Below are 25,831 nucleotides of genomic sequence, written 5' to 3'. Positions count from 1 at the left end.
ATGTAAAAATATAAATATGAATACAGTAGAACCACAAGTAGCCAAGATGTAATTAAACAAGCGGCTAAACGAAGAGAACCAAGATGTCAAATTAAAATTTTACATTTATTAATAAATAATTAAATTAGAGGTCGCAAGACATGAATACAGAAATACCCAGAAAGGGAAACCAATGAAAAAACCTACCCAAAGATAACGTGCAAATGCATGTAAATCGCCCCAAATCAGGCAAAAATTATTAACATTACAAAACAGAGCAGATACGCTGCTAATTTAGAAACCTAGCTCTTGTAATAAAATAAATAGCTTAGACTTTGGTACAGATAATTCATACTGTGACAGAGTGCCTAAGGCATCTTCTTATAAATATGCCCAAATGAAAGCTCAAGATTACACAGAGGTAAGCAGGACTCAATGCAATGTTAAGAATGGTGTAAAAACATATTACCTGACTTGTGGAGATGTAACAGTAAGCACTGCAGAGTACCAGACAATACAGGTGGTAAAATGGTTCCCCTGCGCCCCGATGCATGTTTCGCCCATAGCTTCCTCTGGGGGCTTGAAGTAGTTACAGGTGAAACGCGCTTCCAGGCACAGGGGAACCATTTTACCACCCGTATTGTCTGGTACTCTGCAGTGCTTACTGTTACATCTCCACAAGTCAGGTAATATGTTTTTACACCATTCTTAACATTGCATTGAGTCCTGCTTACCTCTGTGTAATCTTGAGCTTTCATTAGGGTATGTTTATAAGAAGATGCCTTAGGCACTCTGTCACAGTATGAATTATCAGTACCAAAATCTAAGCTATTTATTGCATTACAAGAGCTATATTCCTAAATTAGTAGAGTATCTGCGGTGTTGTCTAATGGTAATAATTTTTGCCTGATTTGAGGCTATTTACATGCATGTGCACCTTATCTTTGGGTAGGTTTTTTTTCATTGGTTTCCCTTTCTGGGTATTTCTGTATTCATGTCTTGCATCCTTTATTTTAATTATTTATTAATAAATTTTACATTTTAATTTAACATTTTGGTTCTCTTTGTTTAGCCTGTTGTTTAATTACATCTTGGCTACTTGTGGTTCTACTGTTCTGAAGTGCCATTTTTGTAATATATAGGACAGCTTTTTTTATATAATATGAAGACAGTAACAAAAAATTAGTAACTGCTATGTTTGCATTGTGACTTATATCGATATTGTTTCCTTGCACCAGAACCCGTGCCCTTTGTCAAGTGCCTCCTTCCTTTCCAAAGTTACCTTCAGCTGGTTTACAGAGTAAGTGACTTCACATAAGTAAAACTGTAGAGAATTTGTCAAACTGAGTAATGTTCTATATATAGGAACATTCCATAGGATTTGCTTAGATGCATCTGCCCAGATTTTTGCTTTCTTCTACTAGAACCAGGGTCTGTGTTCACTAGGTGTGTCAGTCAGCTGGATGGAGCAGAGTCGAGTGTGCCGCTGGTGAGTGACCAGCTAAAATGGGAGCTGTAGCTGAGAGAGAGATGTGCTGGGATCTCTGTCTGAATTGAGACTGCATGGGTCAGCTAGGAAAGCTGAGCAGTCTGTGTGGGTAGAAAACCATGTGGAAGCTGCAACCTGTTAAGTGTGAACTGAGCCTGGAGTTGAACACTTCTGTTTGGCACTGGGGGCTGCTGGAGCTCAGGGTGAAGGGGATAAAGAGACTGGTGGGATTGTGCTTTTTTAAGTATGAAGTTTGCTGCAGGAGGACTGTAATCTGTTCACGTGAACCCACACTCACATACTGTATATATGCTGAATGAACTGTTTATTTGCTGTGATACCTTTGTGCCCAGAAGAGGCTGTTTTTGTTGTTGAATTTCTTGGCGTTTTATGAAAGCAATAAAACTGCACCAGTTTGGATCAATCCGCATTGCCTGGTTCAACGCTACTTAATGCCTGAGAGAGTGAATCCCTAAAATATTTTTACATATAAAGTGAAGGAAATAAGTATTTGATCCCTTGCTGATGTTGTAAGTTTGCCCACTGACAGAGACCTGAACAGTCTATTATTTTAAGAGTAGGTTAATTTTTAACATTGAGAGATAGAATATCAAAAATAAAATCCAGAAAATCACATTGTATAAATTATATAAATGTATTTGCATTTTGCAGTGAGAAATAAGTATTTGATCCCGCTGGCAAAACCTTGGTGGCAAAACCCTTGTTGGCAAGCAAAGCAGTCAGACGTTTTTTGTAGTTGATGAGGTTTGCGCACATGTCAGGAGGAATTTTGGTCCACTCCTCTTTGCAGATCATCTCTAAATCATTAAGATTTTGAGTCTGTCACTTGGCAACTCGGAGCTTCAACTCCCTCCATAACTTTTCTATGGGCTTAAGGTCTGGAGACTGGCTAGGCCACTACATGACCTTAATGTGCTTCTTTTTGAACCACTCCTTTGTTGCCTTGGCTGTATGTTTTGGGTCATTGTCTTGCTGGAAGACCCAGCCACGACCCATTTTTTAATGTCCTTGCGGAGGGAAGGAGGTTGTCACTCAGGATTTTACGGTACATGGCTCCATCCATTCTCCCATTGATGCAGTGAAGTAGTCCTGTGCCCTTAGCAGAGAAACACCTCCAAAACATAATGTTTCCACCTCCATGCTTGACAGTGGGGGCGGTGTTCTTTGGGTCATAGGCAGCATTTCTGAATGAACACTGCGAACAGTTGATAGAATTAGTTACGATTTACTGGATGTCACTTATTTTTTTTTTTTTTACTTCTTTCTTTTCAGAATAATGTTTAGGGGTTATAAACAACCATTAAAATCAGATGACGTTTGGTCTCTGAGAAAATCAGACACAGCTGAAGACATTTTATTAAAATTTTCAAAAGGGATCCAGAGACAATGGCATAAGACTAAACCGTAAGTTTGATTGGATTGATGTATTAATAGTTAATTATGTATTAATACTTGCATACACACAAAAAAGTAGAAGTATACTCTTCTTTACATCTTCCTACTTTCAGATACAGATACAGGCAGCAGAAGAGGTTGTACACAGCAGATCAGAGTGCAGAGGGGGGAGATATCATCTTCATCTTCAGGCAAAACTGATTATACTGGATGTACTGTATCAGAGTATAGATAGGGAGGAAAACAAGCACAAAGCATTCTGCAGAACCAGGGAGAGGAAATCTGATCATCTCTGAAATGGGGAAGTCATACAAAAATGTGAGAGCTAATAGTCAGCTTCATCCTGGAGTCATGCTCCCCTCAGATCCAGAGAATATTATTAGAAGGGGCATGTTCACATGTGAATAATCAAAGTGCTAGGGTTATGAAAGTTAGTCAATACAAGAAGACCGTAGACTGAAACCTTTAACTTTAAGGAAACCACTAAGATCTGTTTTCCACATCACATTTTCATAGCATTTAAAGAATTGCTTTTAACAAATGTTTTATTGCCAGGAAGTCTTTTTCCTGCATGAGTCATCACCCTCTTCAATTCCTGACCCAGCTGCTTCCTCCTTCCCCTGCCAGGGACTTTGCGGTGATATAGAATTGTAGTTCTGATGATGACTCATGTAGGGGAAAGATTTCCTGCTTCCACATAGAGCTTAGAAAGATTCATCATGTCTGTTTTTAATCATGTGATATCATAGACCTAATGGAAAAGAGAAGAATTAGTTGGGTAGAAAGGCAAAATGAGCAATTGTAAGTACACAGTGCTATATAATATGATGATTGCAATATATTAAGAGGATAAAAACTTTGATGGGAGGAGGAGAGCTTCTTTAATCTACATTAGTAATAAATGGTTACTTAGCTCTGTTTCCAGATAACAATAATTAATAATCACGTGTTCACTACGGACTTTATCACTCTCGATATCTTGTGGAAATGACAGCTCTGTAGCAAACTTGAAATCACAACTTTGACTTTGACGTTATTTCAACCATTCATTTCTTCACACTTCCGATGAGCGCGAGTTCCCCCTTTTACATCTAAAGGATTGTGCCTTTTTATATGATTGCAGGTTGGAGGTTCACACAAAGTTCTCAAATGCCAAGAAGGAGAATGAGATTCATGTTTATCAAGAAGATCAGAATGAGACTGAAATTCTCCTGAAAAATCCCAGTATGCAGATGAATAACCAGTCACTACTAAAGATCATCGCTAACTCTTTTGGATACCACTTCCTGTTTAGTGCACTGTTAATGGTTCTATACACTGCATTTCTCTTCATCAGCCCCCAACTTATGAGGTATGGGCACAACAAGAGCAAAGAAAAGTTCAGGGCTCTTGTGATTTACGACATGCAACACCTTTTTTGTGGCTTTGACCTGTGATTTGCTTAAATAGTTTTTTATTGAAAGCAAATGTGAACAATACAATTTATGCATTTTCCAGTATTTTGCAAAATTTTAACATTTTCCAAGCCCCCAACAATCCCAACAAAACCCAACCCCCCCCCTCCCCTGACAGCTCATACCCAGTTATACTTTTGTTACCAGTATTGATGGTTCTTTGAGCCATTTGACTCACTTATGTCCGCTTGTTCCTCTAGCACTCTCTTCCTTTCAGAGGCCCTCATCCTCCCATTTCCCATAACTACTCATCCCAGCTCGAGCCACGGAGACCACATTTTGTCAAATGTTTCTATTTTCCCACGTCTTTTATAGACCCCCTTTTCCAAATTGAGACCATATTTAACATAATTCAGGAATTCACCCCTTGTAGGCGGTTCCTCTTTGATCCAGTTCCTTGCTATTACCTTCCTTGCCATATATAATAGCCTAGCTATTGCTATCTTCCAGGTGTTATCCACTCTGATTTCCTCTACATGTCCCAGTATACACACTATCGGATCCCTCGGCACTCTGCATTTATACGCCCCTTCCACACGGCTCATTACCACCAACCAGAAAGCAACCAGTCTTGGACATGTCCACATCATGTGATATATTCCTGCATTCTCAGTCCCACATCTCGGGCATTCGGAGTCAGCACGCAACCCCGCTCTGTGCAACACTTCCGGTGATTTATAGACTCTGTGTAAGATGTACAGCTGCGATAGTCTGTACGGCTCACTCAGTGACACTCGTGGAACCCACTCCAACACCGACTCCCAGGTTTCATCCTCCATTGGGCCTAAATCTCTTTCCCATTTCGCTCTCGCTTTTAAAGGGAAGTCTAGCAGATGTGCATGTAGAAGGTCCTTATAAAGGGTGGCAATGACTCCCCTTGTGGACCCTTCCCCACACACGTATTCCAGAACTATGTCCTCCTGGATCTCAATACCACCACCCTTGTTCTGAGCTTTAAAAGCATGTTTCATCTGAGCATATTGATATTCCCCAGTCGGTCTCAGTCCAAACTCCCCTTGCAGCTGCGAAAAGGACTTTAATCCTTGTTGTTGAATTATCTGAGCCACCAAGTGGATTCCCTTGGCCTGCCACTCCGCCAGCACTCCAAGGGCCGCAAACTCAACCAAATTATTATTAAACCATATCGGTGTAAATTTAGTCAGCCCCGTGACCCCCCGAATCTGTCGCAGTCTGGTCCATAATTTATATATCAAAAACATAGTTGGGTATAATTTCCCCAATGCATCCAAGGAACCATCCTCCAGACACTGCGCTACCGGTCGTCGGTCCGTCATCCCCTCCATCAAGTGCTGTACCGCACTGGAAGACGCCTCCCGCGCCCAGCCCTTCAAATGTTGGCTCTGGGCTGCAAGAAAATATAACTCAGGATTAGGTAAAGCCAATCCTCCATCTTCCTTGGGTCGCTGAAGCGTCTCCAGGCGAATACGTGGGCACCGCCTCCCCCATATCAGACTTCTAAATAGAGCATTAATCTGCCTGAATTTCCCACGTGGAATCCAAACTGGCGCATTATGTAGGACGTAGAGTAATTTGGGCATCACAACCATTTTAATGAGATTAACCCTACCTACCACCGATAAGTGTAATTTATTCCACGCATCCACTTTTGCTTTAAGAACGCCCATGAGAGGTGTCAAATTCCTATATAAAAACTCTGTAACTGGCATCGAGATCCATATTCCCAGGTATTTGAAAAGGGATACTACCTTAAGCCGCCCCTCTCCCAATGGCTCACTTCTACTCTCCTCCACCTCATCCACCTCAAAGAGGATCGATTTATCCCAGTTTATCCTCAATCCCGATAAGTCTCCAAATTTCCCAACGATCTCGATAGCCCCCTTCAAGGCTTCATCCGGATCCGCCAGGAACAGTAAGATGTCATCTGCATATAATGCAATCTTCTCCTCCACACTCCCATATCTGAACCCAGGGACCTCATCCGATTGCCGGATCTTGGCGGCCAGTGGCTCCACAGCTAAGGCAAACAGAAGGGGCGACAGTGGGCAACCCTGCCTCGTACCTCTGGCCAGCTTTATAGGCTGAGAAAGCTCCCCATTCACTCTAATTCTAGCTGTTGGTAGTGAGTATAACAGTTGAGTCCACGCCACAAATTGCGGGCCAATACCCATACATTTCAACACCCGCCAGAGATATCCCCACTCCACACTGTCAAACGCCTTATGGGCATCCAAGGATGCAATAACCCTTCGGCCACAATTGTCAGACTTCAGCTGCAGGTTCATATGCAGCCTCCGCAGATTAACCGCTGTAGATCTGTCAGGCATAAAACCAGATTGATCCGGATGTACAAGGTTAGCAATGACGCTGGACAAACGGGTAGCTAACACCTTGGCCAAGAGCTTGACATCGATGGTTAACAGAGAGATTGGCCGATATGACTCAGGCTTCCCCAGATCCTTATCCTCCTTCGGAATAACCACTATATTAGCCTCCCTCATAGATGCTGGGAGAAACCCTTGGCATCCAGCCTCCTCCAGTACTAACTTTAATCTGGGAATCAGCACTTCCTCCAAACTTTTATAGATTTCGGCTGGTAACCCATCAACCCCAGGTGCCTTCCCATTGGCCATAGACTTCAGCGCCCGACTCAGTTCCTCCTCGGTGATAGGGGCATCGAGGCTCACCCTATCCTCCTCACTCAATTTCGGAAGACCCAGACTCTCAAGGAAAGTCTCCGTTTCTCCGGCTGACTCATTGACCTTGGAGGAATATAAGTCCGCGTAAAAGTCCGCAAAGACCTTTATAATATCCGGTGTTTCAGATACCCTGCTCCCCCCATCCGAAACCAACGAGTGTACATACGAGGTACTACGCTGAGCCGCGGCTACCACCGATAGCATGTGTCCAACTGTCTCTCCCTCCTGAAAATAAGCCACCCTCTGAAACTCCCGCTTCCTTTCAGCTTTCCCCAGCAGAATCTTTTCCATACAATTTTGCGCTGTTCTCAATCTTTTCTCTGCCTCGGAAGTCCCCAGCACAACCATCTCGTCCTCCGCGGCTTTCAGCTCCTCCAACGCCACTCTCTCCGCTTCCCTCGTCTTCCTCTTACACCTACTAATGTCTCTAAATAGTAACCCTCTCAGGTACGCTTTCATTGCATCCCAAACGGTTAGAGCATCTGTACTCCCATCATTTAACGCAAAGAATTCCGTCACCTCCTTCCCTATACCGTCCAAGTCAATGCTCTGTAACCAGTTAGGATGGATCTTCCATTCTCTCCCGCTTGCGGTCCGTGTCCCCAACAACCTAACCTCTACCTCAATTGGACTATGATCCGAAAGGGCCCTCGGCAGATAACGCACCTCCCCCACCATTGTGTCCAACAGGCGATTACCCAGTGCCATATCAATTCTGGATAGCGTAGCATGAGCCGGTGAATAGCACGAGTATCCTCTCTCCCCAACATGTCTGACTCTCCATAGATCAATCATGCCTAATTCACGCACATAGGTTCCAAATGTTGTAGTGTGCCCCTCCGACCTATTCTGGGTGTTCTTATTTTTATCCCAAAAGTCATCACATATATTGTTCAAATCCCCAATAATTAAGATTGGCAGTGGTTCCCATCGTCCCACCCTCTCCAATACCTCCCTGATCTTCTTACTTGAATATGGAGGTGGAATATACATTGCCGCAACACACAATCTCACTCCATACAATATACATTGTATCACCACATACTGACCCTCAGCATCCACGCATACTTTCACCTCTTCATATTGCACTCCCACCGGCACCAACACTGACACACCTCTTGAGTACGTCGAAAAGGTAGAATGATACCCCTTCTGTATCCAACGTCTATTCAGTACGTCCACTTTCTCCTGTATCAAGTGCGTCTCTAGCAAGCATATCATAGAAGCCCGTTGATCCTTCGCATACTGCAAGCTCGCAGCTCTCCTAGACTTATCCGCCAGGCCTCTCACATTCCAGCTCAATATCTTAAAGCGGTCCCCTATTATGTGACTCATCATCTTTAGTTGTGTCGTTACTCCCGGTTCTGAGCTGTCTAACTTCCCTTCCCACCCTCACCCCACTCCCCCCTCCCCCACACCCCCCAATACTATACATTCTGCCTCTTATCAAGAGTGGGGCACCATCACCCATTGCGAACACTCTTGTTAACGTAACCTTCTCCTTCCGCCTCCCGCTACCGTTTATAACAGAATTCGGCGCAATTCTTAGAAGAACAATATAATTGAACCTGTATTGTATTACAACTGCAAGAAACTAAATAAACTTTTAGTACGCTGCACACCCTTCCTCCCTCGTACTTCTCCGCCGCATCAGCACTCCCAGTGCTTTCCCTGAGTAATATCCAACTCCACCCTCCAACCTTCACATTTCAATTACCAGTGTACTGTCAATCAATCTCTTTTTTTCCCCCCTTTTTGAAAGATTTAAGATATCTCCCGACCAACCCGCCTCACATTTTCAATCTCCTTTCCCTTTAAGTTTTTTAGCGTTAAGATCTATCCACTGGGTAGCGTCCTCCGGCGTCTGGAAAAAATGAATCTTATCCAACGCTACCACTCTCAGTCGTGCCGGAAACATCATGGAGTATTGCACTCCCAGTTCTCTCAGCCGTCTCTTGATACCCGTGAACATCATCCGTTGTTTCTGTACCAGGGCGGAATAGTCAGGGTAAATAGCAATTCTTTGACCTCCAATTGTCAGATCCGTCATGTCTCTAGCCTTCCTCAGGATAATGTCTCTGTCTCTGTAGTTTAGGATTTTGGCAAGCACGGTACGGGGACTTGCTCCAGGGACAGGTGGTTTCGGTGGGACCCTGTGGGCTCTCTCTACCGCAAATACTTTTGTCAGTGCTGCATCACCAAAGGTCTCAAGGAGCCAGCTTTCAATATACTCCGTGGGATTCCTCCCCTCAGTTTTTTCAGGGACACCCACTATACGAATGTTATTTCTTCTGGACCTATTCTCCAGATCCTCATTTTTTGCAGCTAGCTCCGATATTGTTTGAGCAAACTTCCTCTCCGCTTTCTGCAGCTGCACTATATGGTCTTCTGCAGTGCTCACTCTTTCCTCCACAGCCCCCACACGTTTGTCAATCTTTTGCAGGGCTGCATTTATCTGGGCTGTATCCCCTTTAACCTCCTGTAGCTGCTGGGTCAGGGATTGTTTGCAGGATGATACCAGTGCAAAGACATCTCTAAGGGTGGGCTCTGCTCCTGACTCCTTATCTTCAGGTCCCCCCGCTACCACCGCCATGTCACCATCCCCACTCTCCTGTTGTACCTCCTGCTCCTCTGCTGGGCTTTCCTCCTCTCCTTCTGTGTCTGTGTCCCCTCCGGCGTCCTCCTCTGCTTTTCCTGTGTTCCCTGCGGCTTCCACTCTAGCAAACTGCTGGAACTTTGCCGCCACCGCCATTCTTTTCTGGCATGCCGCGTTGTCCTTCTCCGCCTTCTCCCTGGCGTCGGCGCCATCTTGGCCGGTCCCTGCCTCGCCGGCTCCGGCGTCTCTTTGTCTCCTCCTGGTCATGTTTGCCGATCTCGGGGCCGCCGCTATTCACCGCCGCACTCCCGGGACTCTCCTGCAGCCGGTAAGCGCTTTGAATCGCCGCTCAGCTGCGGCTTATCAGGATAAACTCAGCGTTAGCAGCGGGAGCGCTCTGTCACGCGTCCGCTTACATGGACGTTCAGGCCACGCCCTTGACCTGTGATTTGCACAAATCATTTTTTTTTATTACTGGGTGTATTGTTTTTATTAGGTCAGAGCTTCAAGGTTAGTAGATATTTCATCATGGGGATTTCAAGAATGCAGAATATTTTTCATTTATATGTACGCAGTAACATAATCAATAGAATCTTTGTATCAATAATAAGAAAAGTACACAAATTTATAGAAAAAAACCCCTCTAATAAAAAAGTAATTATGTAAATGTGTAAATGCTAATTACATTTATATCTGACATTAATCAAGCATGTTGTTAGAGTCCCTGCTCTCAGCCTGATTCCACGGGACATGTGCAGACGTCATCTATGTACCCACCGTGTTTTACAGCAGTAAGACGTTACAGGACACGCCGGCGGTTTTTGTCCTCAAACGGTTTTTTTAAGGTGTCTCTTTGGAAAATTTAATATATTTTTTTTTTTTAAGTTGTATATTCAAAGTAGTGAGTAGTTGAAGAATAGTCAATAGTGATGAGTGAGCGTGATGGGATAAGGTGCTAACCGAGTGACTTCAGCATGCTCCAAAAATATGTTTGTGTCCCCGCGGCTGCATGTCTCGCGGCTGATGGATGACACCTTAAAGATGAGAGCTGGTGATTTTTCACAACGTATTTTTTCTGTCCATTCGTTCTCATCAGGCTGCTCTTGGAGCGTTTGCAGAATTCTTCGGCACCAACCTGGCAGAGCTTTGTGATCGCGGTGCTCCTGCTCATTTGTCCATGCTTCCAGTCCCTCTTTCTCCACCAACATGACTACCAGTGCTACGTTATAGGAATGAGACTCAGGTCAGCAATAGTGGGAAGCGTCTATAAGAAGGTACAGTATTTTTTTGTAGCCCAGATTTAAGTTTGCTTGAGCTGCTAATTTGCTGTACATTTTTGTATACATGAACTTTTCCTGATGGTAAAAAAAATTGGACAAAAAAACAAGTTTCTGCAACTGCATAAAAAGTTTTATTCTCCTTATTCATATAGTTTAGAGCATATTCATATGATACACCATAGATCTCCAGCCAATATTAACCCTAAAACAGCAATATCCGTTCTCAGTTTATCTGCGTAGAGTCGGCATGTATTTATGGGAGGTTACAGAAACAATTCAGCTTTCTGATCAGTTTCTACATTGCCAATAGGCTTTAAAGGGAGTCTGTCACTCCCAACACCATATTTAAACCTCTTATATAGGACTGGAGGGAACTTGGCCATGTTGAAATCATACCTGTAGTTTAGATTTTAGTGGTTTAATTGCCAGAAAAACAAAAGATTTTTAAATGCAAATGATATTTTTCGAGCGCCTTTAGTACGGCCAAGCGCTCGCTGGACCATAACATTCCTTCAATTTACGTTCACTTTGTCATATGTTGATTAATAGTGCTCATAGTCTTTTAGTTTGCAGAATTAATTTTTTTTCCACATGTAAACAAGGGGGTTTTGGTGCATCCTTATCATGGCCAATAGTACAGTGCACCCTTGGGCTCCCTCAATGTGCACACTGAGCACTGTTATATCTTGATTGACAGCGTTAAAATGAGCTCCACCTCCACTGTGGCACATCAGGAACCCAGCCATGCTCAGTGTCGGTGTGCGCTCTCATCGCTGTCTCCTGCCTGCAGTATAATACTGAGTGGCGGCGGCAGACAGGAGCTACAGATGAGAGTGTGCACAGACACTGCAAAAGCCCAGCCACATACTACCTACGCAGTGTCAATATGTGCTCTCATCTCTGGCTCCTGTCGGTAGTGCAGTACTGACTGGTGGCCACAGAAAGGAGCTAGCATAGAGAGCGCACACTGACATTGCAAGAACCTAGCCATGTGCCACTCACACAGTATCATTGTGCACTCTCCTCATGAACTCCTGTTTGTGGCCATCACACTGTTCCATATTATAGACAGGTACCAGTGTTGAGAATGCACACTGACACTGCAGGAGCCCAGTCATGTGCTACTCTCCGTGTCAGACTGCATTCTCATCACTGGCTCTTGTCTGTGACTGCCACATAACTCTACATGGCGGACAGTAGCCAGTGATGGGAGTGCACACTGACACTAAGCATGGCATGGCTACTGCAGTGTCAGTGCAGCACCACTGATTGAACTCTCTCAAGTGAGCGGAGCTAAATTCAAGATATGACAAAGTGCTTAGTATGCATATTGAAGGGACGTAACCATACACTGAGCTATTGGCCACCCACGCCAAGGGGGAAGACAAAGCCCTCTCGTTTGCACAGTTTCTTTCTACCAACTAAACCACTAAAAGCTAAACTACAGATATTAATTTTATAGGGGCCAAGTCAGCTACACACATGTACAGGTCCTTCTCAAAAAATTAGCATATAGTGTTAAATTTCATTATTTACCATAATGTAATGATTACAATTAAACTTTCATATATTATAGATTCATTATCCACCAACTGAAATTTGTCAGGTCTTTTATTGTTTTAATACTGATGATTTTGGCATACAACTCCTGATAACCCAAAAAACCTGTCTCAATAAATTAGCATATTTCACCCATCCAATCAAATAAAAGTGTTTTTTAATAACAAACAAAAAAACCATCAAATAATAATGTTCAGTTATGCACTCAATACTTGGTCGGGAATCCTTTGGCAGAAATGACTGCTTCAATGCGGCGTGGCATGGAGGCAATCAGCCTGTGACACTGCTGAGATGTTATGGAGGCCCAGGATGCTTCAATTGCGGCCTTAAGCTCAACCAGAGTGTTGGGTCTTGCGTCTCTCAACTTTCTCTTCACAATATCCCACAGATTCTCTATGGGGTTCAGGTCAGGAGAGTTGGCAGGCCAATTGAGCACAGTAATACCATGGTCAGTAAACCATTTACCAGTGGTTTTGGCACTGTGAGCAGGTGCCAGGTCATGCTGAAAAAATGAAATCTTCATCACCATAAAGCATTGACCCTGCCCTTGATGAAACACAGTGGACCAACACCAGCAGCTGACATGGCACCCCACACCATCACTGACTGTGGGTACTTGACACTGGACTTCAGGCATTTTGGCATTTCCTTCTCCCCAGTCTTCCTCCAGACTCTGGCACCTTGATTTCCGAATGACATGCAAAATTTGCTTTCATCAGAAAAAAGTACTTGGGACCACTTAGCAACAGTCCAGTGCTGCTTCTCTGTAGCCCAGGTCAGGCGCTTCTGCCGCTGTTTATGGTTCAAAAGTGGCTTTACCTGGGGAATGCGGCACCTGTAGCCCATTTCCTGCACACGCCTGTGCACGGTGGCTCTGGATGTTTCCACACCAGACTCAGTCCACTGCTTCCTCAGGTTCCCCAAGGTCTGGAATTGGTCCTTCTCCACAATCTTCCTCAGGGTCCGGTCTCCTCTTCTCGTTGTACAGCGTTTTCTGCCACATTGTTTCCTTCCAACAGACTTACCATTGAGGTGCCTTGATACAGCACTCTGGGAACAGCCTATTTGTTGAGAAATTTCTTTCTGGGTCTTACCCACTTGCTTGAGGGTGTCAATGATGGCCTTCTTGACATCTGTCAGGTCGCTAGTCTTAAGGTACTGTCACACTAGACGATATCGCTAGCGATCCGTGACGTTGCAGCGTCCTCGCTAGCGATATCGTCCAGTGTGACAGGCAGCAGCGATCAGGCCCCTGCTGGGAGATCGCTGGTCGGGGAAGAAAGTCCAGAACTTTATTTCGTCGCTGGACTCCCCGCAGACATCGCTGAATCGGTGTGTGTGACACCGATTCAGCGATGTCTTTGCTGGTAACCAGGGTAAACATCGGGTAACTAAGCGCAGGGCCGCGCTTAGTAACCCGATGTTTACCCTGGTTACCATCCTAAAAGTAAAAAAACAAACACTACATACTTACCTACCGCTGTCTGTCCTCCAGCTCTGTGCTCTGCTCTCCTCCTGCTCTGGCTGTGAGCGTCGGTCAGCCGGAAAGCAGAGCGGTGACGTCACCGCTCTGCTTTCTGGCTGCCTGGCGCTCACAGCCAGACCAGAGAAGCAGAGCGCCGAGGACAGACGGCTGTAGGTAAGTATGTAGTGTTTGTTTTTTTACTTTTTAGGATGGTAACCAGGGTAAACATCGGGTTACTAAGCGCGGCTCTGCGCTTAGTTACCCGATGTTTACCCTGGTTACCGGGGACTTCGGGATCGTTGGTCGCTGGAGAGCTGTCTGTGTGACAGCTCTCCAGCGACCAAACAGCGACGCTGCAGCGATCCGGATCGTTGTCGGTATCGCTGCAGCGTCGCTATGTGTGACGGTACCTTTACCCATGATGGGGGTTTTGAGTAATGAACCCGGCAGGGAGTTTATATAAGCCTCAGGTATCTTTTGCATGTGTTTAGAGTTAATTAGTTGATTCAGAAGATTAGGGTAATAGGTCGTTTAGAGAACCTTTTCTTGATATGCTAATTTATTGAGACAGGTTTTTTGGGTTATCAGGAGTTGTATGCCAAAATCATCAGTATTAAAACAATAAAAGACCTGACAAATTTCAGTTGGTGGATAATGAATCTATAATATATGAAAGTTTAATTGTAATCATTACATTATGGTAAATAATGAAATTTAACACTATATGCTAATTTTTTGAGAAGGACCTGTATAAGTGGTTTAAAGGAAATCCATCAGTAGGATCAACCATCCTAAGCAGTCTATATAGGAATGTCAGTCATAGGAAGCTGAATAAAATGATACCATGATATCTTTGATCCGATTTATTATTCCAGAGAAATCCATATGTAAATAAGCTGTTAAGATCTCTGGGCCGGACATAGATCTCCCCACGAATCTGCCTCCAGAGATTATTATAAATGAAAGGGAGTGTTACCAGTATGAGACATGTAGATCAGGAGAGCAGACGACTCAGTCATTACATGGTTCACACTGGTAACGCCCCCTTTCATTTAAAATTATTATCTGGAGTAAGATTTTCAGGGAGATCTACATTGCTCAAAAAAATAAAGAGAACACTTAAACAACAGAATATAACTCCAAGTAAATCAAACTTCTGTGAAATCAAACTGTCCACTTAGGAAGCAACACTGTTGGACAATTAATTTCACATGCTGTTATGCAAATGGAATAGACAACAGATGGAAATTATTGGCAATTATCAACACACAATAAAGGAGTGGTTCTGCAGGTGGGGACCACAGACCACGTCTCAGTACCAATGCTTTCTGGTTGATGTTTTGGTCACTTTTGAATGTGGGTTGGGCTTTCACACTCGTGGTAGCATGAGACAGACTCTACAACCCACAGGAGTGGCTCAGGTAGTGCAGCTCACCCAGGATGGCACATCAATGCCAGCTGTGGCAAGAAGGTTTCCTGTGTCGTCAGCGTAGTGACCAGAGGCTGGAGGTGCTACCAGGAGACAAGCCAGTACACCAGGAGACGTGGAGGGGGCCGTAGGAGGGCAACAACTCAACAGCAGGACCGCTACCACCACCTTTTGTGCAAGGAGGAACAGGATGAACACTGCCAGGAGGAGTCTGCAAAATGACCTCCAGCAGGCCACAAATGTGCATGTGTGTGCACAAACGGTTAGAAACGGATTCCATGAGAATGGTCTGAGTGCCCGACGTCCACAGATGGGGGTTGTGATCACAGCCCAACACCATGCAGGATGCTTGGCACTTGCCACAGAACACCAGGATTGGCAAATTCGCCACTGGCGCCCTGTGCTCTTCACAGATGAAAGCAGGTTCACACTGAGCACATGTGACAGACGTGACAGAGTCTGGAGATGCTGTGGAGAGTGATCTGCTGCCTGCTACATCCTAAAAAACGGAGAACACAAAAACCGAACTAATGCCCAAACAGTGAATTCAAATAATTTTATTTGTAAAGGAATACACCAAATGATAGGGGGAAAAAGAAACCAAAAGAGGGCACAAGACCAAGGAGACAGAGCAAAAAAACACACAGTCCTGTTATAGTATAATGATAAGATGCAAATAAATAAATAAATATATGTAACTCAACACAGAACCGGAAAGTATATATACACACACACTAAAAATAATGAATATACCAAAGAAAAAAAGATGAAAAATATATATGACGGTGCACCTTTAAAAAACTAAGGTGCACATAGTAGCTGCAAGTGCAATGTGTGTATATATATATATATATATATATATATATATATATATATATATATTATATAATATATATATATATATATATACACCAGCATAAAGTGCAATAAGTGCTGGAAAGTGCAGCCGAAGAATCAATATAAGGTGCAAATGTGCGGCCTGATATATGCTGGAGATAGGAATATTTATATAGGTGCCTGCTAGATGGATCTAGGCATAATGACCAGTGTCACCAATAACAAATTATGAATTTAAAGTGCTGTATCTTTAAATGAATAGCCTAGAGCAGGTATTACCTTTGATGCTGCCGTCTCCTGGATGTGCCACTCTCCGACGCGCGTTTCGGCGGCAGCCTTCGTCGGGGAGTGGCACATCCAGGAGATGGCAGCATCAAAGGTAATACCTGCTCTAGGCTATTCATTTAAAGATACAGCACTTTAAATTCATGATTTGTTATTGGTGACACTGGTCATTATGCCTAGATCCATCTAGCAGGCACCTATATACATATTCCTATCTCCAGCATATATCAGGCCGCACATTTGCACCTTATATTGATTTCTTCGGCTGCACTTTCCAGCACTTATTACACTTTATGCTGGTGTATATATATATGTATATATATATATATATATATATATATATATATATATATATATATACACACACATTGCACTTGCAGCTACTATGTGCACCTTAGTTTTTTAAAGGTGCACCGTCATATATATTTTTCATCTTTTTTTCTTTGGTATATTCATTATTTTTAGTGTGTGTGTATATATACTTTCCGGTTCTGTGTTGCGTTACATATATTTATTTATTTATTTATTTGCATCTTATCATCATTATACAGGACTGTGTGTTTTTTTGCTCTGTCTCCTTGGTCTTGTGCCCTCTTTTGGTTTCTTTTTCCCCCTACCATTTGGTATATTCCTTTACAAATAAAATTATTTGAATTCACTGTTTGGGCATTAGTTCGGTTTTTGTGTTCTCCGTTTTTTGTATATTTGTTCCGATTTGCCTATCATTATGTCCATTGCGGGATACATACATACATATAATTTTTGATGGTGTACCGAATATTTCATTTTTTGATTATTCTATTAAGTGAGTTAAGTATCTATGTATTCCTTGCCTTGAGTTTTTATTTTATTTAACTGCCACATCCTTCAACATGACCGCTTTGGCAGTGGGTCAGTAATGGTGTGGGTTGGCATTTCTTTGGAGGGCTGCACAGCCCTCGATGTGCTCACCAGAGGTAGCCTGACTGCCATTAGGTACCGAGATGAGATCCTCAGACCCCTTGTGAGACCATATGCTGGTGCGGTTGGCCTTGGGTTCCTCCTAATGCAGGACAATGCCAGACCTCATGTGGCTGGAGTCTATCAGCAGTTCCTGCAAGATAAAGGCATTGAAGCTATGGACTGGCCCGCCCGTTCCCCAGACCTGAATCCGATTGAGCACTTCTGGGACATCATGTCTCGCTCCATCCACCAACATCAGTTGGCGGATGCTTTAGTCTAGGTCTTGGAGGAGATCCCTCAGGAGACCATCTGCTGTCTCATCAGGAACATGCCCAGGCGTTGTGGGGAGGTCATACAGGCATGTGGAGGCCACACACACTACTGAGCATCATTTTGACTTGTTTAAAGGACATTACATTCCACTTTAATTTTGTGTGTGACTCCAAATCCAGGCCTCCATTGGTTAATACATTTGGTTTCCATTGATGATTTTTGTGTCATTTTGTTGTCAGCACATTCAGCTTTGTACAGAGCAAAGTATTCAATGAGAATATTTCATTCATTCAGATCTAGGATGTGTTATTTGAGTGTTCCCTTAATTTTTTGGAGCAGTGTATGTCCGGCCTATAGATCTTAACAGCTAATTTACTTATAAAGAAAAACGTGGATTTCTCTGGAATAAGACATCAGATCTCCGATATCAAGGTATCATTTTATTCAACTTCCTATGATACATACCCATATAGACGGCTTAGGAGGGTTGATCCTACTGACAGATACCCTTTAATGCACCATTTTTCTTTATTAAACATGCAGCCAGCTATTAACAGGACATTTTGGACCAGGCAATCAGTCCTCAAAATAATTTAGGCATAGATCTTATTGACATATTAAATTATGATGGTTTGCATCAATTTTGGCCTTGGTGCACTTGATGATAAAATAAATTACTTCACCAGAATATTAAGGAATCTTTGTTCTGGCACAAATTAGACCGATAGGTTAAAGGAATTTTACTGAACATTTAGATAATTGTAATAAAAATTTTAAAAAGTGATGTCTCGATAGAGAGTGAACAGTGAATGTTTGTTATTTCTTTCTCTTTTTCATTAATATAATATTCTCTTTCTTCCTGATCTAACATGACAGGCTTTAGTCATTTCCAATGCTGGACGTAAGAATTCCTCTGCTGGGGAAATCGTGAATCTGATCTCCACCGACGTCCAGAAGCTCATGGACTTGGCCACGTGTTTAAACTATATTTGGTCGGCACCAATTACAATCATTTTTGCGATGTATTTTCTGTGGCAGGTGAGTTAGTATATACTGTACCTATCTTAGTGTCAATGTTATTAATTAGTTTAGTTATATTTCTGTTATTCGTTTTTTGGCTGAAGATTGAGGAGACTTGGTAGGTGCGAAATGTCTGTGCTGCAGTTCCCCTGCACAGTAAGTGCAGGGAAAAACCATGAAGGGGAACGCTTCATTTTTGGGTTGGGGAAGAGTTACAGAAGTCAGACCCCTACGATCATAAAGTAAATCCCAGCAACATTCACGTTAAGATAGAAATTCTCTGTTATATCTGTTGTGAATTCTGTGGCGGAGTTCACTTCTGTGGTCACAAGTGGTATTGCAGTCTCTGGGCTTCCTCCCTCAGGTGTTTTGGTGAGCTCGTTGGCTGCCTTGCTATTTAGCTCCACCTGAGTCTGTCTTCCTTGCTCCTTGTCAATGTTCCAGTGTTGGATCTGAGCTACTGCATCTTTCCTTGGGCCTGCTGCTCTGCTAGATAAGTGCTTCTAGTTTGTTTTCTGTTTTTTCTGTCCAGCTTGTTATTATCTTTTGCTGGAAGCTCTGAGAAGCAAAGGGGTGCACCGCCGTGCTGTTAGTTCGGCACGGTGGGTCTTTTTGCCCCTTTGCGTGGTTTTCGTTTTAGGGTTTTTTGTAGACTGCATAGTTCTCTTTGCTATCCTCGCTCTGTCTAGAATATCGGGCCTCACTTTGCTGACTCTATTTCATTCCTACGTTTGTCTTTTCATCTTGCTAACAGTCATTATATGTGGGGGCTGCCTATTCCTTTGGGGTATTTCTCTGAGGTAAGTCAGGCTTGTATTTCTATCTTCAGGCTAGTCAGCTCCTCAGGCAGTGCCGAGTTGCATAGGTAGTGGATAGGCGCAATCCACTGCTGCTTCCAGTTGTGTGAGGATAGATCAGGTACTGCAGTCTACAGAGATTCCACGTCTCAGAGCTCGTCCTATTGTTTTGGGTTATTGCCAGATCTCTGTATGTGCGCTGATTACTGCACGCTGTGTTGCCTGATTGCCAGCCATAACAGTACAAGGAGCCATTCAATGATTTCCAATAGAGGGAAAAAAGAAATCCTGACATCATTTTTTTTTCTTAGCTCTGTCTTCAGTCTTTTTTTTCCCCTAGACATTAGAGTGCTTCAGGACACAGCTGTGGACATGGATATTCAGGCTCTGTGCTCCTCAATGGATAATCTCGTTGTAAATGTACAAAAGATTCAAGATACTATTGATCAGAAATCGATGCTAGAACCAAGAATTCCGATTCCTGATTTGTTTTTTGGTGACAGAACTAAGTTCCTGAGCTTCAGAAATAATTGTAAGCTATTTTTGGCCTTGAAACCTCATTCTTCTGGTAATCCTATTCAACAGGTTTTGATTATTATTTCTTTTTTGCGCGGCGACCCACAGGACTGGGCGTTTTCTCTTGCACCAGGAGATTCTGCATTGAGTAATGTTGATGCATTTTTCCAGGCGCTGGGATTGCTTTACGATGAGCCTAATTCAGTGGATCAAGCTGAGAAAAATCTGCTGGCTTTATGCCAGGGTCAGGATGATGTAGAAGTATATTGTCAGAAATTTAGAAAATGGTCAGTACTCACTCTGTGGAATGAATCTGCACTAACGGCTTTGTTCAGAAAGGGTCTCTCTGAAGCTCTTAAGGATGTAATGGTGGGATTTCCTATGCCTGCTGGTTTGAATGAGTCTATGTCCTTGGCCATTCAGATCGGTCGTCGCTTGCGCGAGCGTAAATCTGTGCACCATCTGGCGGTATTGTCTGAGAGTAAACCTGAGCCTATGCAGTGCGACAGGACTATGACTAAAGTAGAACGGCACGAACACAGACGTCTGAACAGACTGTGTTTCTATTGTGGTGATTCTACTCATGCTATTTCTAATTGTCCTAAACGCACTAGGCGGTTCGATAGCTCTGCCGTTATTGGTACTGTACAGTCCAAATTCCTTTTGTCCATTACCTTAATGTGCTCTTTGTCATCATATTCTGTCATGGCGTTTGTGGATTCAGGCGCTGCCCTGAATCTGATGGATTTGGATTATGCTAAACGTTGTGGATTTTTCTTGGAGCCTTTGCGGTGTCCTATTCCGTTGAGAGGAATTGATGCTACACCTCTGGCCAAGAATAAGCCTCAGTACTGGGCCCAGCTGACCATGTGCATGGCTCCTGCACATCAGGAAGTTATTCGCTTTTTGGTACTGCATAATTTGCATGATGTGGTCGTGTTGGGGTTGCCATGGCTACAAACCCATAATCCAGTATTGGATTGGAACTCTATGTCGGTAACCAGCTGGGGTTGTCAGGGAGTACATGGTGATGTTCCATTTTTGTCTATTTCGTCATCCATTCCTTCTGACATCCCAGAGTTCTTGTCGGACTTTCAGGATGTATTTGAAGAGTCCAAGTCTGATGCCCTACCTCCGCATAGGAATTGTGATTGTGCTATCGATTTGATTCCTGGTAGTAAATTCCCTAAGGGTCGTTTATTTAATTTGTCCGTACCTGAACACACCGCTATGCGCAGTTATGTGAAGGAGTCCCTGGAGAAGGGACATATTCGCCCATCGTCGTCACCATTGGGAGCAGGGTTCTTTTTTGTAGCCAAGAAGGATGGTTCGCTAAGACCGTGTATTGATTACCGCCTTCTTAATAAGATCACTGTTAAGTTTCAGTATCCCTTGCCATTGATTTCTGACTTGTTTGCTCGGATTAAGGGGGCTAGTTGGTTTACTAAGATTGATCTTCGTGGTGCGTATAATCTGGTGAGAATCAGGCAGGGAGATGAATGGAAAACGGCATTTAATACGCCCGAGGGTCATTTTGAGTATCTGGTGATGCCGTTCGGACTTGCCAATGCTCCATCTGTTTTTCAGTCTTTTATGCATGACATTTTCCGTGAGTATCTGGATAAATTCTTGATTGTTTACTTGGATGACATTTTGATCTTCTCAGATGATTGGGAGTCTCATGTGAAGCAAGTCAGAATGGTTTTCCAGGTACTGCGTGCTAATTCCTTGTTCGTGAAGGGATCAAAGTGTCTCTTCGGTGTGCAGAAAGTTTCATTTTTGGGGTTCATCTTTTCCCCTTCTACTATCGAGATGGATCCGGTTAAGGTTCAGGCCATCCAGGATTGGACTCAGCCGACATCTCTAAAAAGTTTGCAGAAATTCCTGGGCTTTGCTAATTTTTATCGTCGCTTCATCTGTAATTTTTCTAGCATTGCCAGACCATTGACCGATTTGACCAAGAAGGGTGCTGATTTGGTTAATTGGTCTTCTGCTGCCGTGGAAGCTTTTCAGGAGTTGAAGCGTCGTTTTTGCTGTGCCCCTGTGTTGTGTCAACCTGATGTTTCTCTTCCGTTCCAGGTCGAGGTTGATGCTTCTGAGATTGGTGCAGGGGCGGTTTTGTCACAGAGAGGTTCTGGTTGCTCAGGGTTCAAACCATGTGCTTTCTTTTCCAGGAAATTTTCTGCTGCTGAGCGTAATTATGATGTGGGCAACCGAGAGTTGCTGGCCATGAAGTGGGCATTCGAGGAGTGGCGTCATTGGCTTGAGGGTGCTAAGCATCGCGTGGTGGTTTTGACTGATCATAAGAACCTTACTTATCTTGAGTCTGCCAAGCGCTTGAATCCTAGACAGGCCCGTTGGTCGTTGTTTTTTGCTCGTTTTGATTTTGTGATTTCATACCTTCCGGGCTCTAAAAATGTGAAGGCGGATGCTCTGTCTAGGAGTTTTGTGCCCGACTCTCCGGGGTTATCTGAGCCGGCGAGTATCCTCAAGGAAGGAGTCATTGTGTCTGCCATCTCCCCTGATTTGCGGAGAGTGTTGCAGAAATTTCAGGCTAATAAACCTGATCGTTGTCCGGCCGAGAAACTGTTCGTCCCTGATAGGTGGACTAGTAAAGTTATCTCTGAACTTCATTGTTCGGTGCTGGCCGGTCATCCAGGAATCTTTGGTACCAGGGAGTTGGTTGCTAGATCCTTCTGGTGGCCATCTCTGTCACGGGATGTGCGTGCTTTTGTGCAGTCCTGTGGAATTTGTGCTAGGGCTAAGCCCTGCTGTTCACGTGCCAGTGGGTTGCTTTTGCCCTTGCCGGTCCCGAAGAGGCCTTGGACACATATTTCGATGGATTTCATTTCTGACCTTCCCGTTTCTCAAAAGATGTCTGTCATTTGGGTGGTCTGTGATCGCTTTTCTAAAATGGTCCATCTGGTGCCCTTGGTTAAATTGCCTTCCTCCTCTGATTTGGTGCCTTTGTTCTTCCAGCATGTGGTTCGTTTACATGGCATTCCTGAGAATATTGTTTCTGACAGAGGTTCCCAGTTTGTCTCGAGGTTCTGGCGAGCCTTTTGTGGTAGGATGGGCATTGACCTATCTTTTTCCTCGGCCTTCCATCCTCAGACTAATGGCCAGACCGAACGAACCAATCAGACCTTGGAAACATATCTGAGATGTTTTGTTTCCGCTGACCAGGATGATTGGGTGTCATTTTTGCCGTTGGCTGAGTTCGCCCTTAATAATCGGGCCAGCTCGGCTACCTTGGTCTCTCCATTTTTCTGCAATTCTGGGTTCCATCCTCGTTTCTCTTCAGGACAGGTTGAGTCTTCGGACTGTCCTGGTGTGGATAATGTGGTGGACAGGTTGCAGCAGATCTGGACTCAGGTAGTGGACAATTTGACCTTGTCCCAGGAGAAGGCTCAGCTTTTCGCTAATCGCAGACGCCGTGTGGGACCCCGACTTCGTGTTGGGGATCTGGTTTGGTTATCTTCTCGTCATATACCTATGAAGGTTTCCTCTCCTAAATTTAAACCTCGTTTTATTGGTCCGTATAGGATTTCTGAGATTCTCAATCCGGTGTCTTTTCGTCTGACCCTCCCAGACTCCTTTTCCATACATAATGTATTCCATAGGTCGTTGTTGAGGAGATACGTGGCACCTATGGTTCCATCTGTGGAGCCTCCTGCCCCTGTTTTGGTGGAGGGGGAATTGGAGTATATTGTGGAGAAGATTTTGGATTCTCGTGTCTCTAGACGGAAACTCCAGTATCTGGTCAAATGGAAGGGTTATGCTCAGGAAGATAATTCCTGGGTTTTTGCCTCTGATGTCCATGCCCCAGATCTTGTTCGTGCCTTTCATGTGGCTCATCCTGGTCGGCCTGGGGGTTCTGGTGAGGGTTCGGTGACCCCTCCTCAAGGGGGGGGTACTGTTGTGAATTCTGTGGCGGAGTTCACTTCTGTGGTCACAAGTGGTATTGCAGTCTCTGGGCTTCCTCCCTCAGGTGTTTTGGTGAGCTCGTTGGCTGCCTTGCTATTTAGCTCCACCTGAGTCTGTCTTCCTTGCTCCTTGTCAATGTTCCAGTGTTGGATCTGAGCTACTGCATCTTTCCTTGGGCCTGCTGCTCTGCTAGATAAGTGCTTCTAGTTTGTTTTCTGTTTTTTCTGTCCAGCTTGTTATTATCTTTTGCTGGAAGCTCTGAGAAGCAAAGGGGTGCACCGCCGTGCTGTTAGTTCGGCACGGTGGGTCTTTTTGCCCCTTTGCGTGGTTTTCGTTTTAGGGTTTTTTGTAGACTGCATAGTTCTCTTTGCTATCCTCGCTCTGTCTAGAATATCGGGCCTCACTTTGCTGAATCTATTTCATTCCTACGTTTGTCTTTTCATCTTGCTAACAGTCATTATATGTGGGGGCTGCCTATTCCTTTGGGGTATTTCTCTGAGGTAAGTCAGGCTTGTATTTCTATCTTCAGGCTAGTCAGCTCCTCAGGCAGTGCCGAGTTGCATAGGTAGTGGATAGGCGCAATCCACTGCTGCTTCCAGTTGTGTGAGGATAGATCAGGTACTGCAGTCTACAGAGATTCCACGTCTCAGAGCTCGTCCTATTGTTTTGGGTTATTGCCAGATCTCTGTATGTGCGCTGATTACTGCACGCTGTGTTGCCTGATTGCCAGCCATAACATATATCGTAGCAAGTGCAAAATATTAGTCTGGAGTGATAAGGAAAAAGCATTAGAGGAAGTTGACCTTAAAATAACTTTTTTTTATTAGAAGGGTCATTTGCTGACAGTCCCAAGTGATTAACTTATTAACAATCAGTTGTTATTTCTTTATGGTATTTACCCTGCAGCGCCCCATCAGGTGAAATGAAGCATTACACAGTGATATTAATAGGATTTTCGTGTAATGCGTAAGCAGATCAGGCACTCCAGTGTGAGAGATGTTCTTTGTCACCATCCTCCATCAACGCTAATAGATGAGGGGCCTAAATAGGGATTCCCTTCTATTAACATTAAATCACTTATTAGGGGTTTTATTAATTAGACTACTCCTTTCATTCTGGGAAATCCTCCTATCCACTAACATTTTCCTGACGTCTCAATAAAATGCCAAAAAATAACAAAGGTGAGGAAGTCTCTGCTAATGATGCGGATTGCTTCCATTTTTACTATCTTGTATTCTTCCACCTGTCTGATGCCCATCTGGTTGCTCACATGGAGAGGACAGCCTGCGACCAGGGGCATACATAGTAATCACGGGGCTCTATAGCAAAAGTCCTAATTATGCCTCTCTCCACAATCTCCCTCCCTACGAAAAATAATTTGGTGCAGAAGCGACATGTATTGCAGCATGCACACAGTAATTATGCATATACTATATTGTTAACCGCTGCAATACCCCTTTCATGATCCCCATAGGGTATGATACCCACAAAAATGCCCCCACACTCAGTATGTTATATCTAGAGTGAATTCCCGCACATCATTTGCAGTCACAGTACCACCCACACGCAAAGCATGATGCTGCCACAGTGCCCCCAAAACAGTATACGTCCCCACAGTGACCCTAATATAATACCTTCTACATGATCATGTGCCTTGCTCAGTATAATGTCCCTCTAGTTGCCCTACGCAATATGAAGACATCAACATTCTCCTGCACATGGTTTCATGGATGATGGCTACCATAGCCCCACACACTATCATGTCCCCACACACAGTATGATGCCCACACAGGTCCCCCACACACAGTATGATGCCCCCACAGGTCCCCCACACACAGTATGATGGCCCCCACAGGTCCTCCACACACAGTATGATGGCCCCCACAGG

The 25,831-nt window shown here is 44.0% G+C and overlaps 1 protein-coding gene across 1 annotated transcript in view; it reads left to right on the top strand.

Annotated features, from left to right (window-relative positions):
• The window catches only part of LOC138645062 (multidrug resistance-associated protein 1-like), a 109,897-nt gene that overhangs the window by 23,028 nt on the left and 61,038 nt on the right, over window positions 1–25,831 (top strand). The window contains exons 7-11 of the mRNA XM_069734090.1: window positions 1,218–1,279; window positions 2,762–2,893; window positions 4,008–4,235; window positions 10,709–10,886; window positions 18,560–18,721. Coding sequence (XP_069590191.1) covers window positions 1,218–1,279; window positions 2,762–2,893; window positions 4,008–4,235; window positions 10,709–10,886; window positions 18,560–18,721 — 762 coding nt within the window. The remainder of the gene's footprint in view (window positions 1–1,217; window positions 1,280–2,761; window positions 2,894–4,007; window positions 4,236–10,708; window positions 10,887–18,559; window positions 18,722–25,831) is intronic.

This window comes from Ranitomeya imitator, chromosome 7 (genome assembly GCF_032444005.1).
Source record: "Ranitomeya imitator isolate aRanImi1 chromosome 7, aRanImi1.pri, whole genome shotgun sequence".
Lineage (NCBI taxonomy): Eukaryota > Metazoa > Chordata > Amphibia > Anura > Dendrobatidae > Ranitomeya > Ranitomeya imitator.
This window is presented reverse-complemented; position numbering and strand designations above follow the sequence as displayed.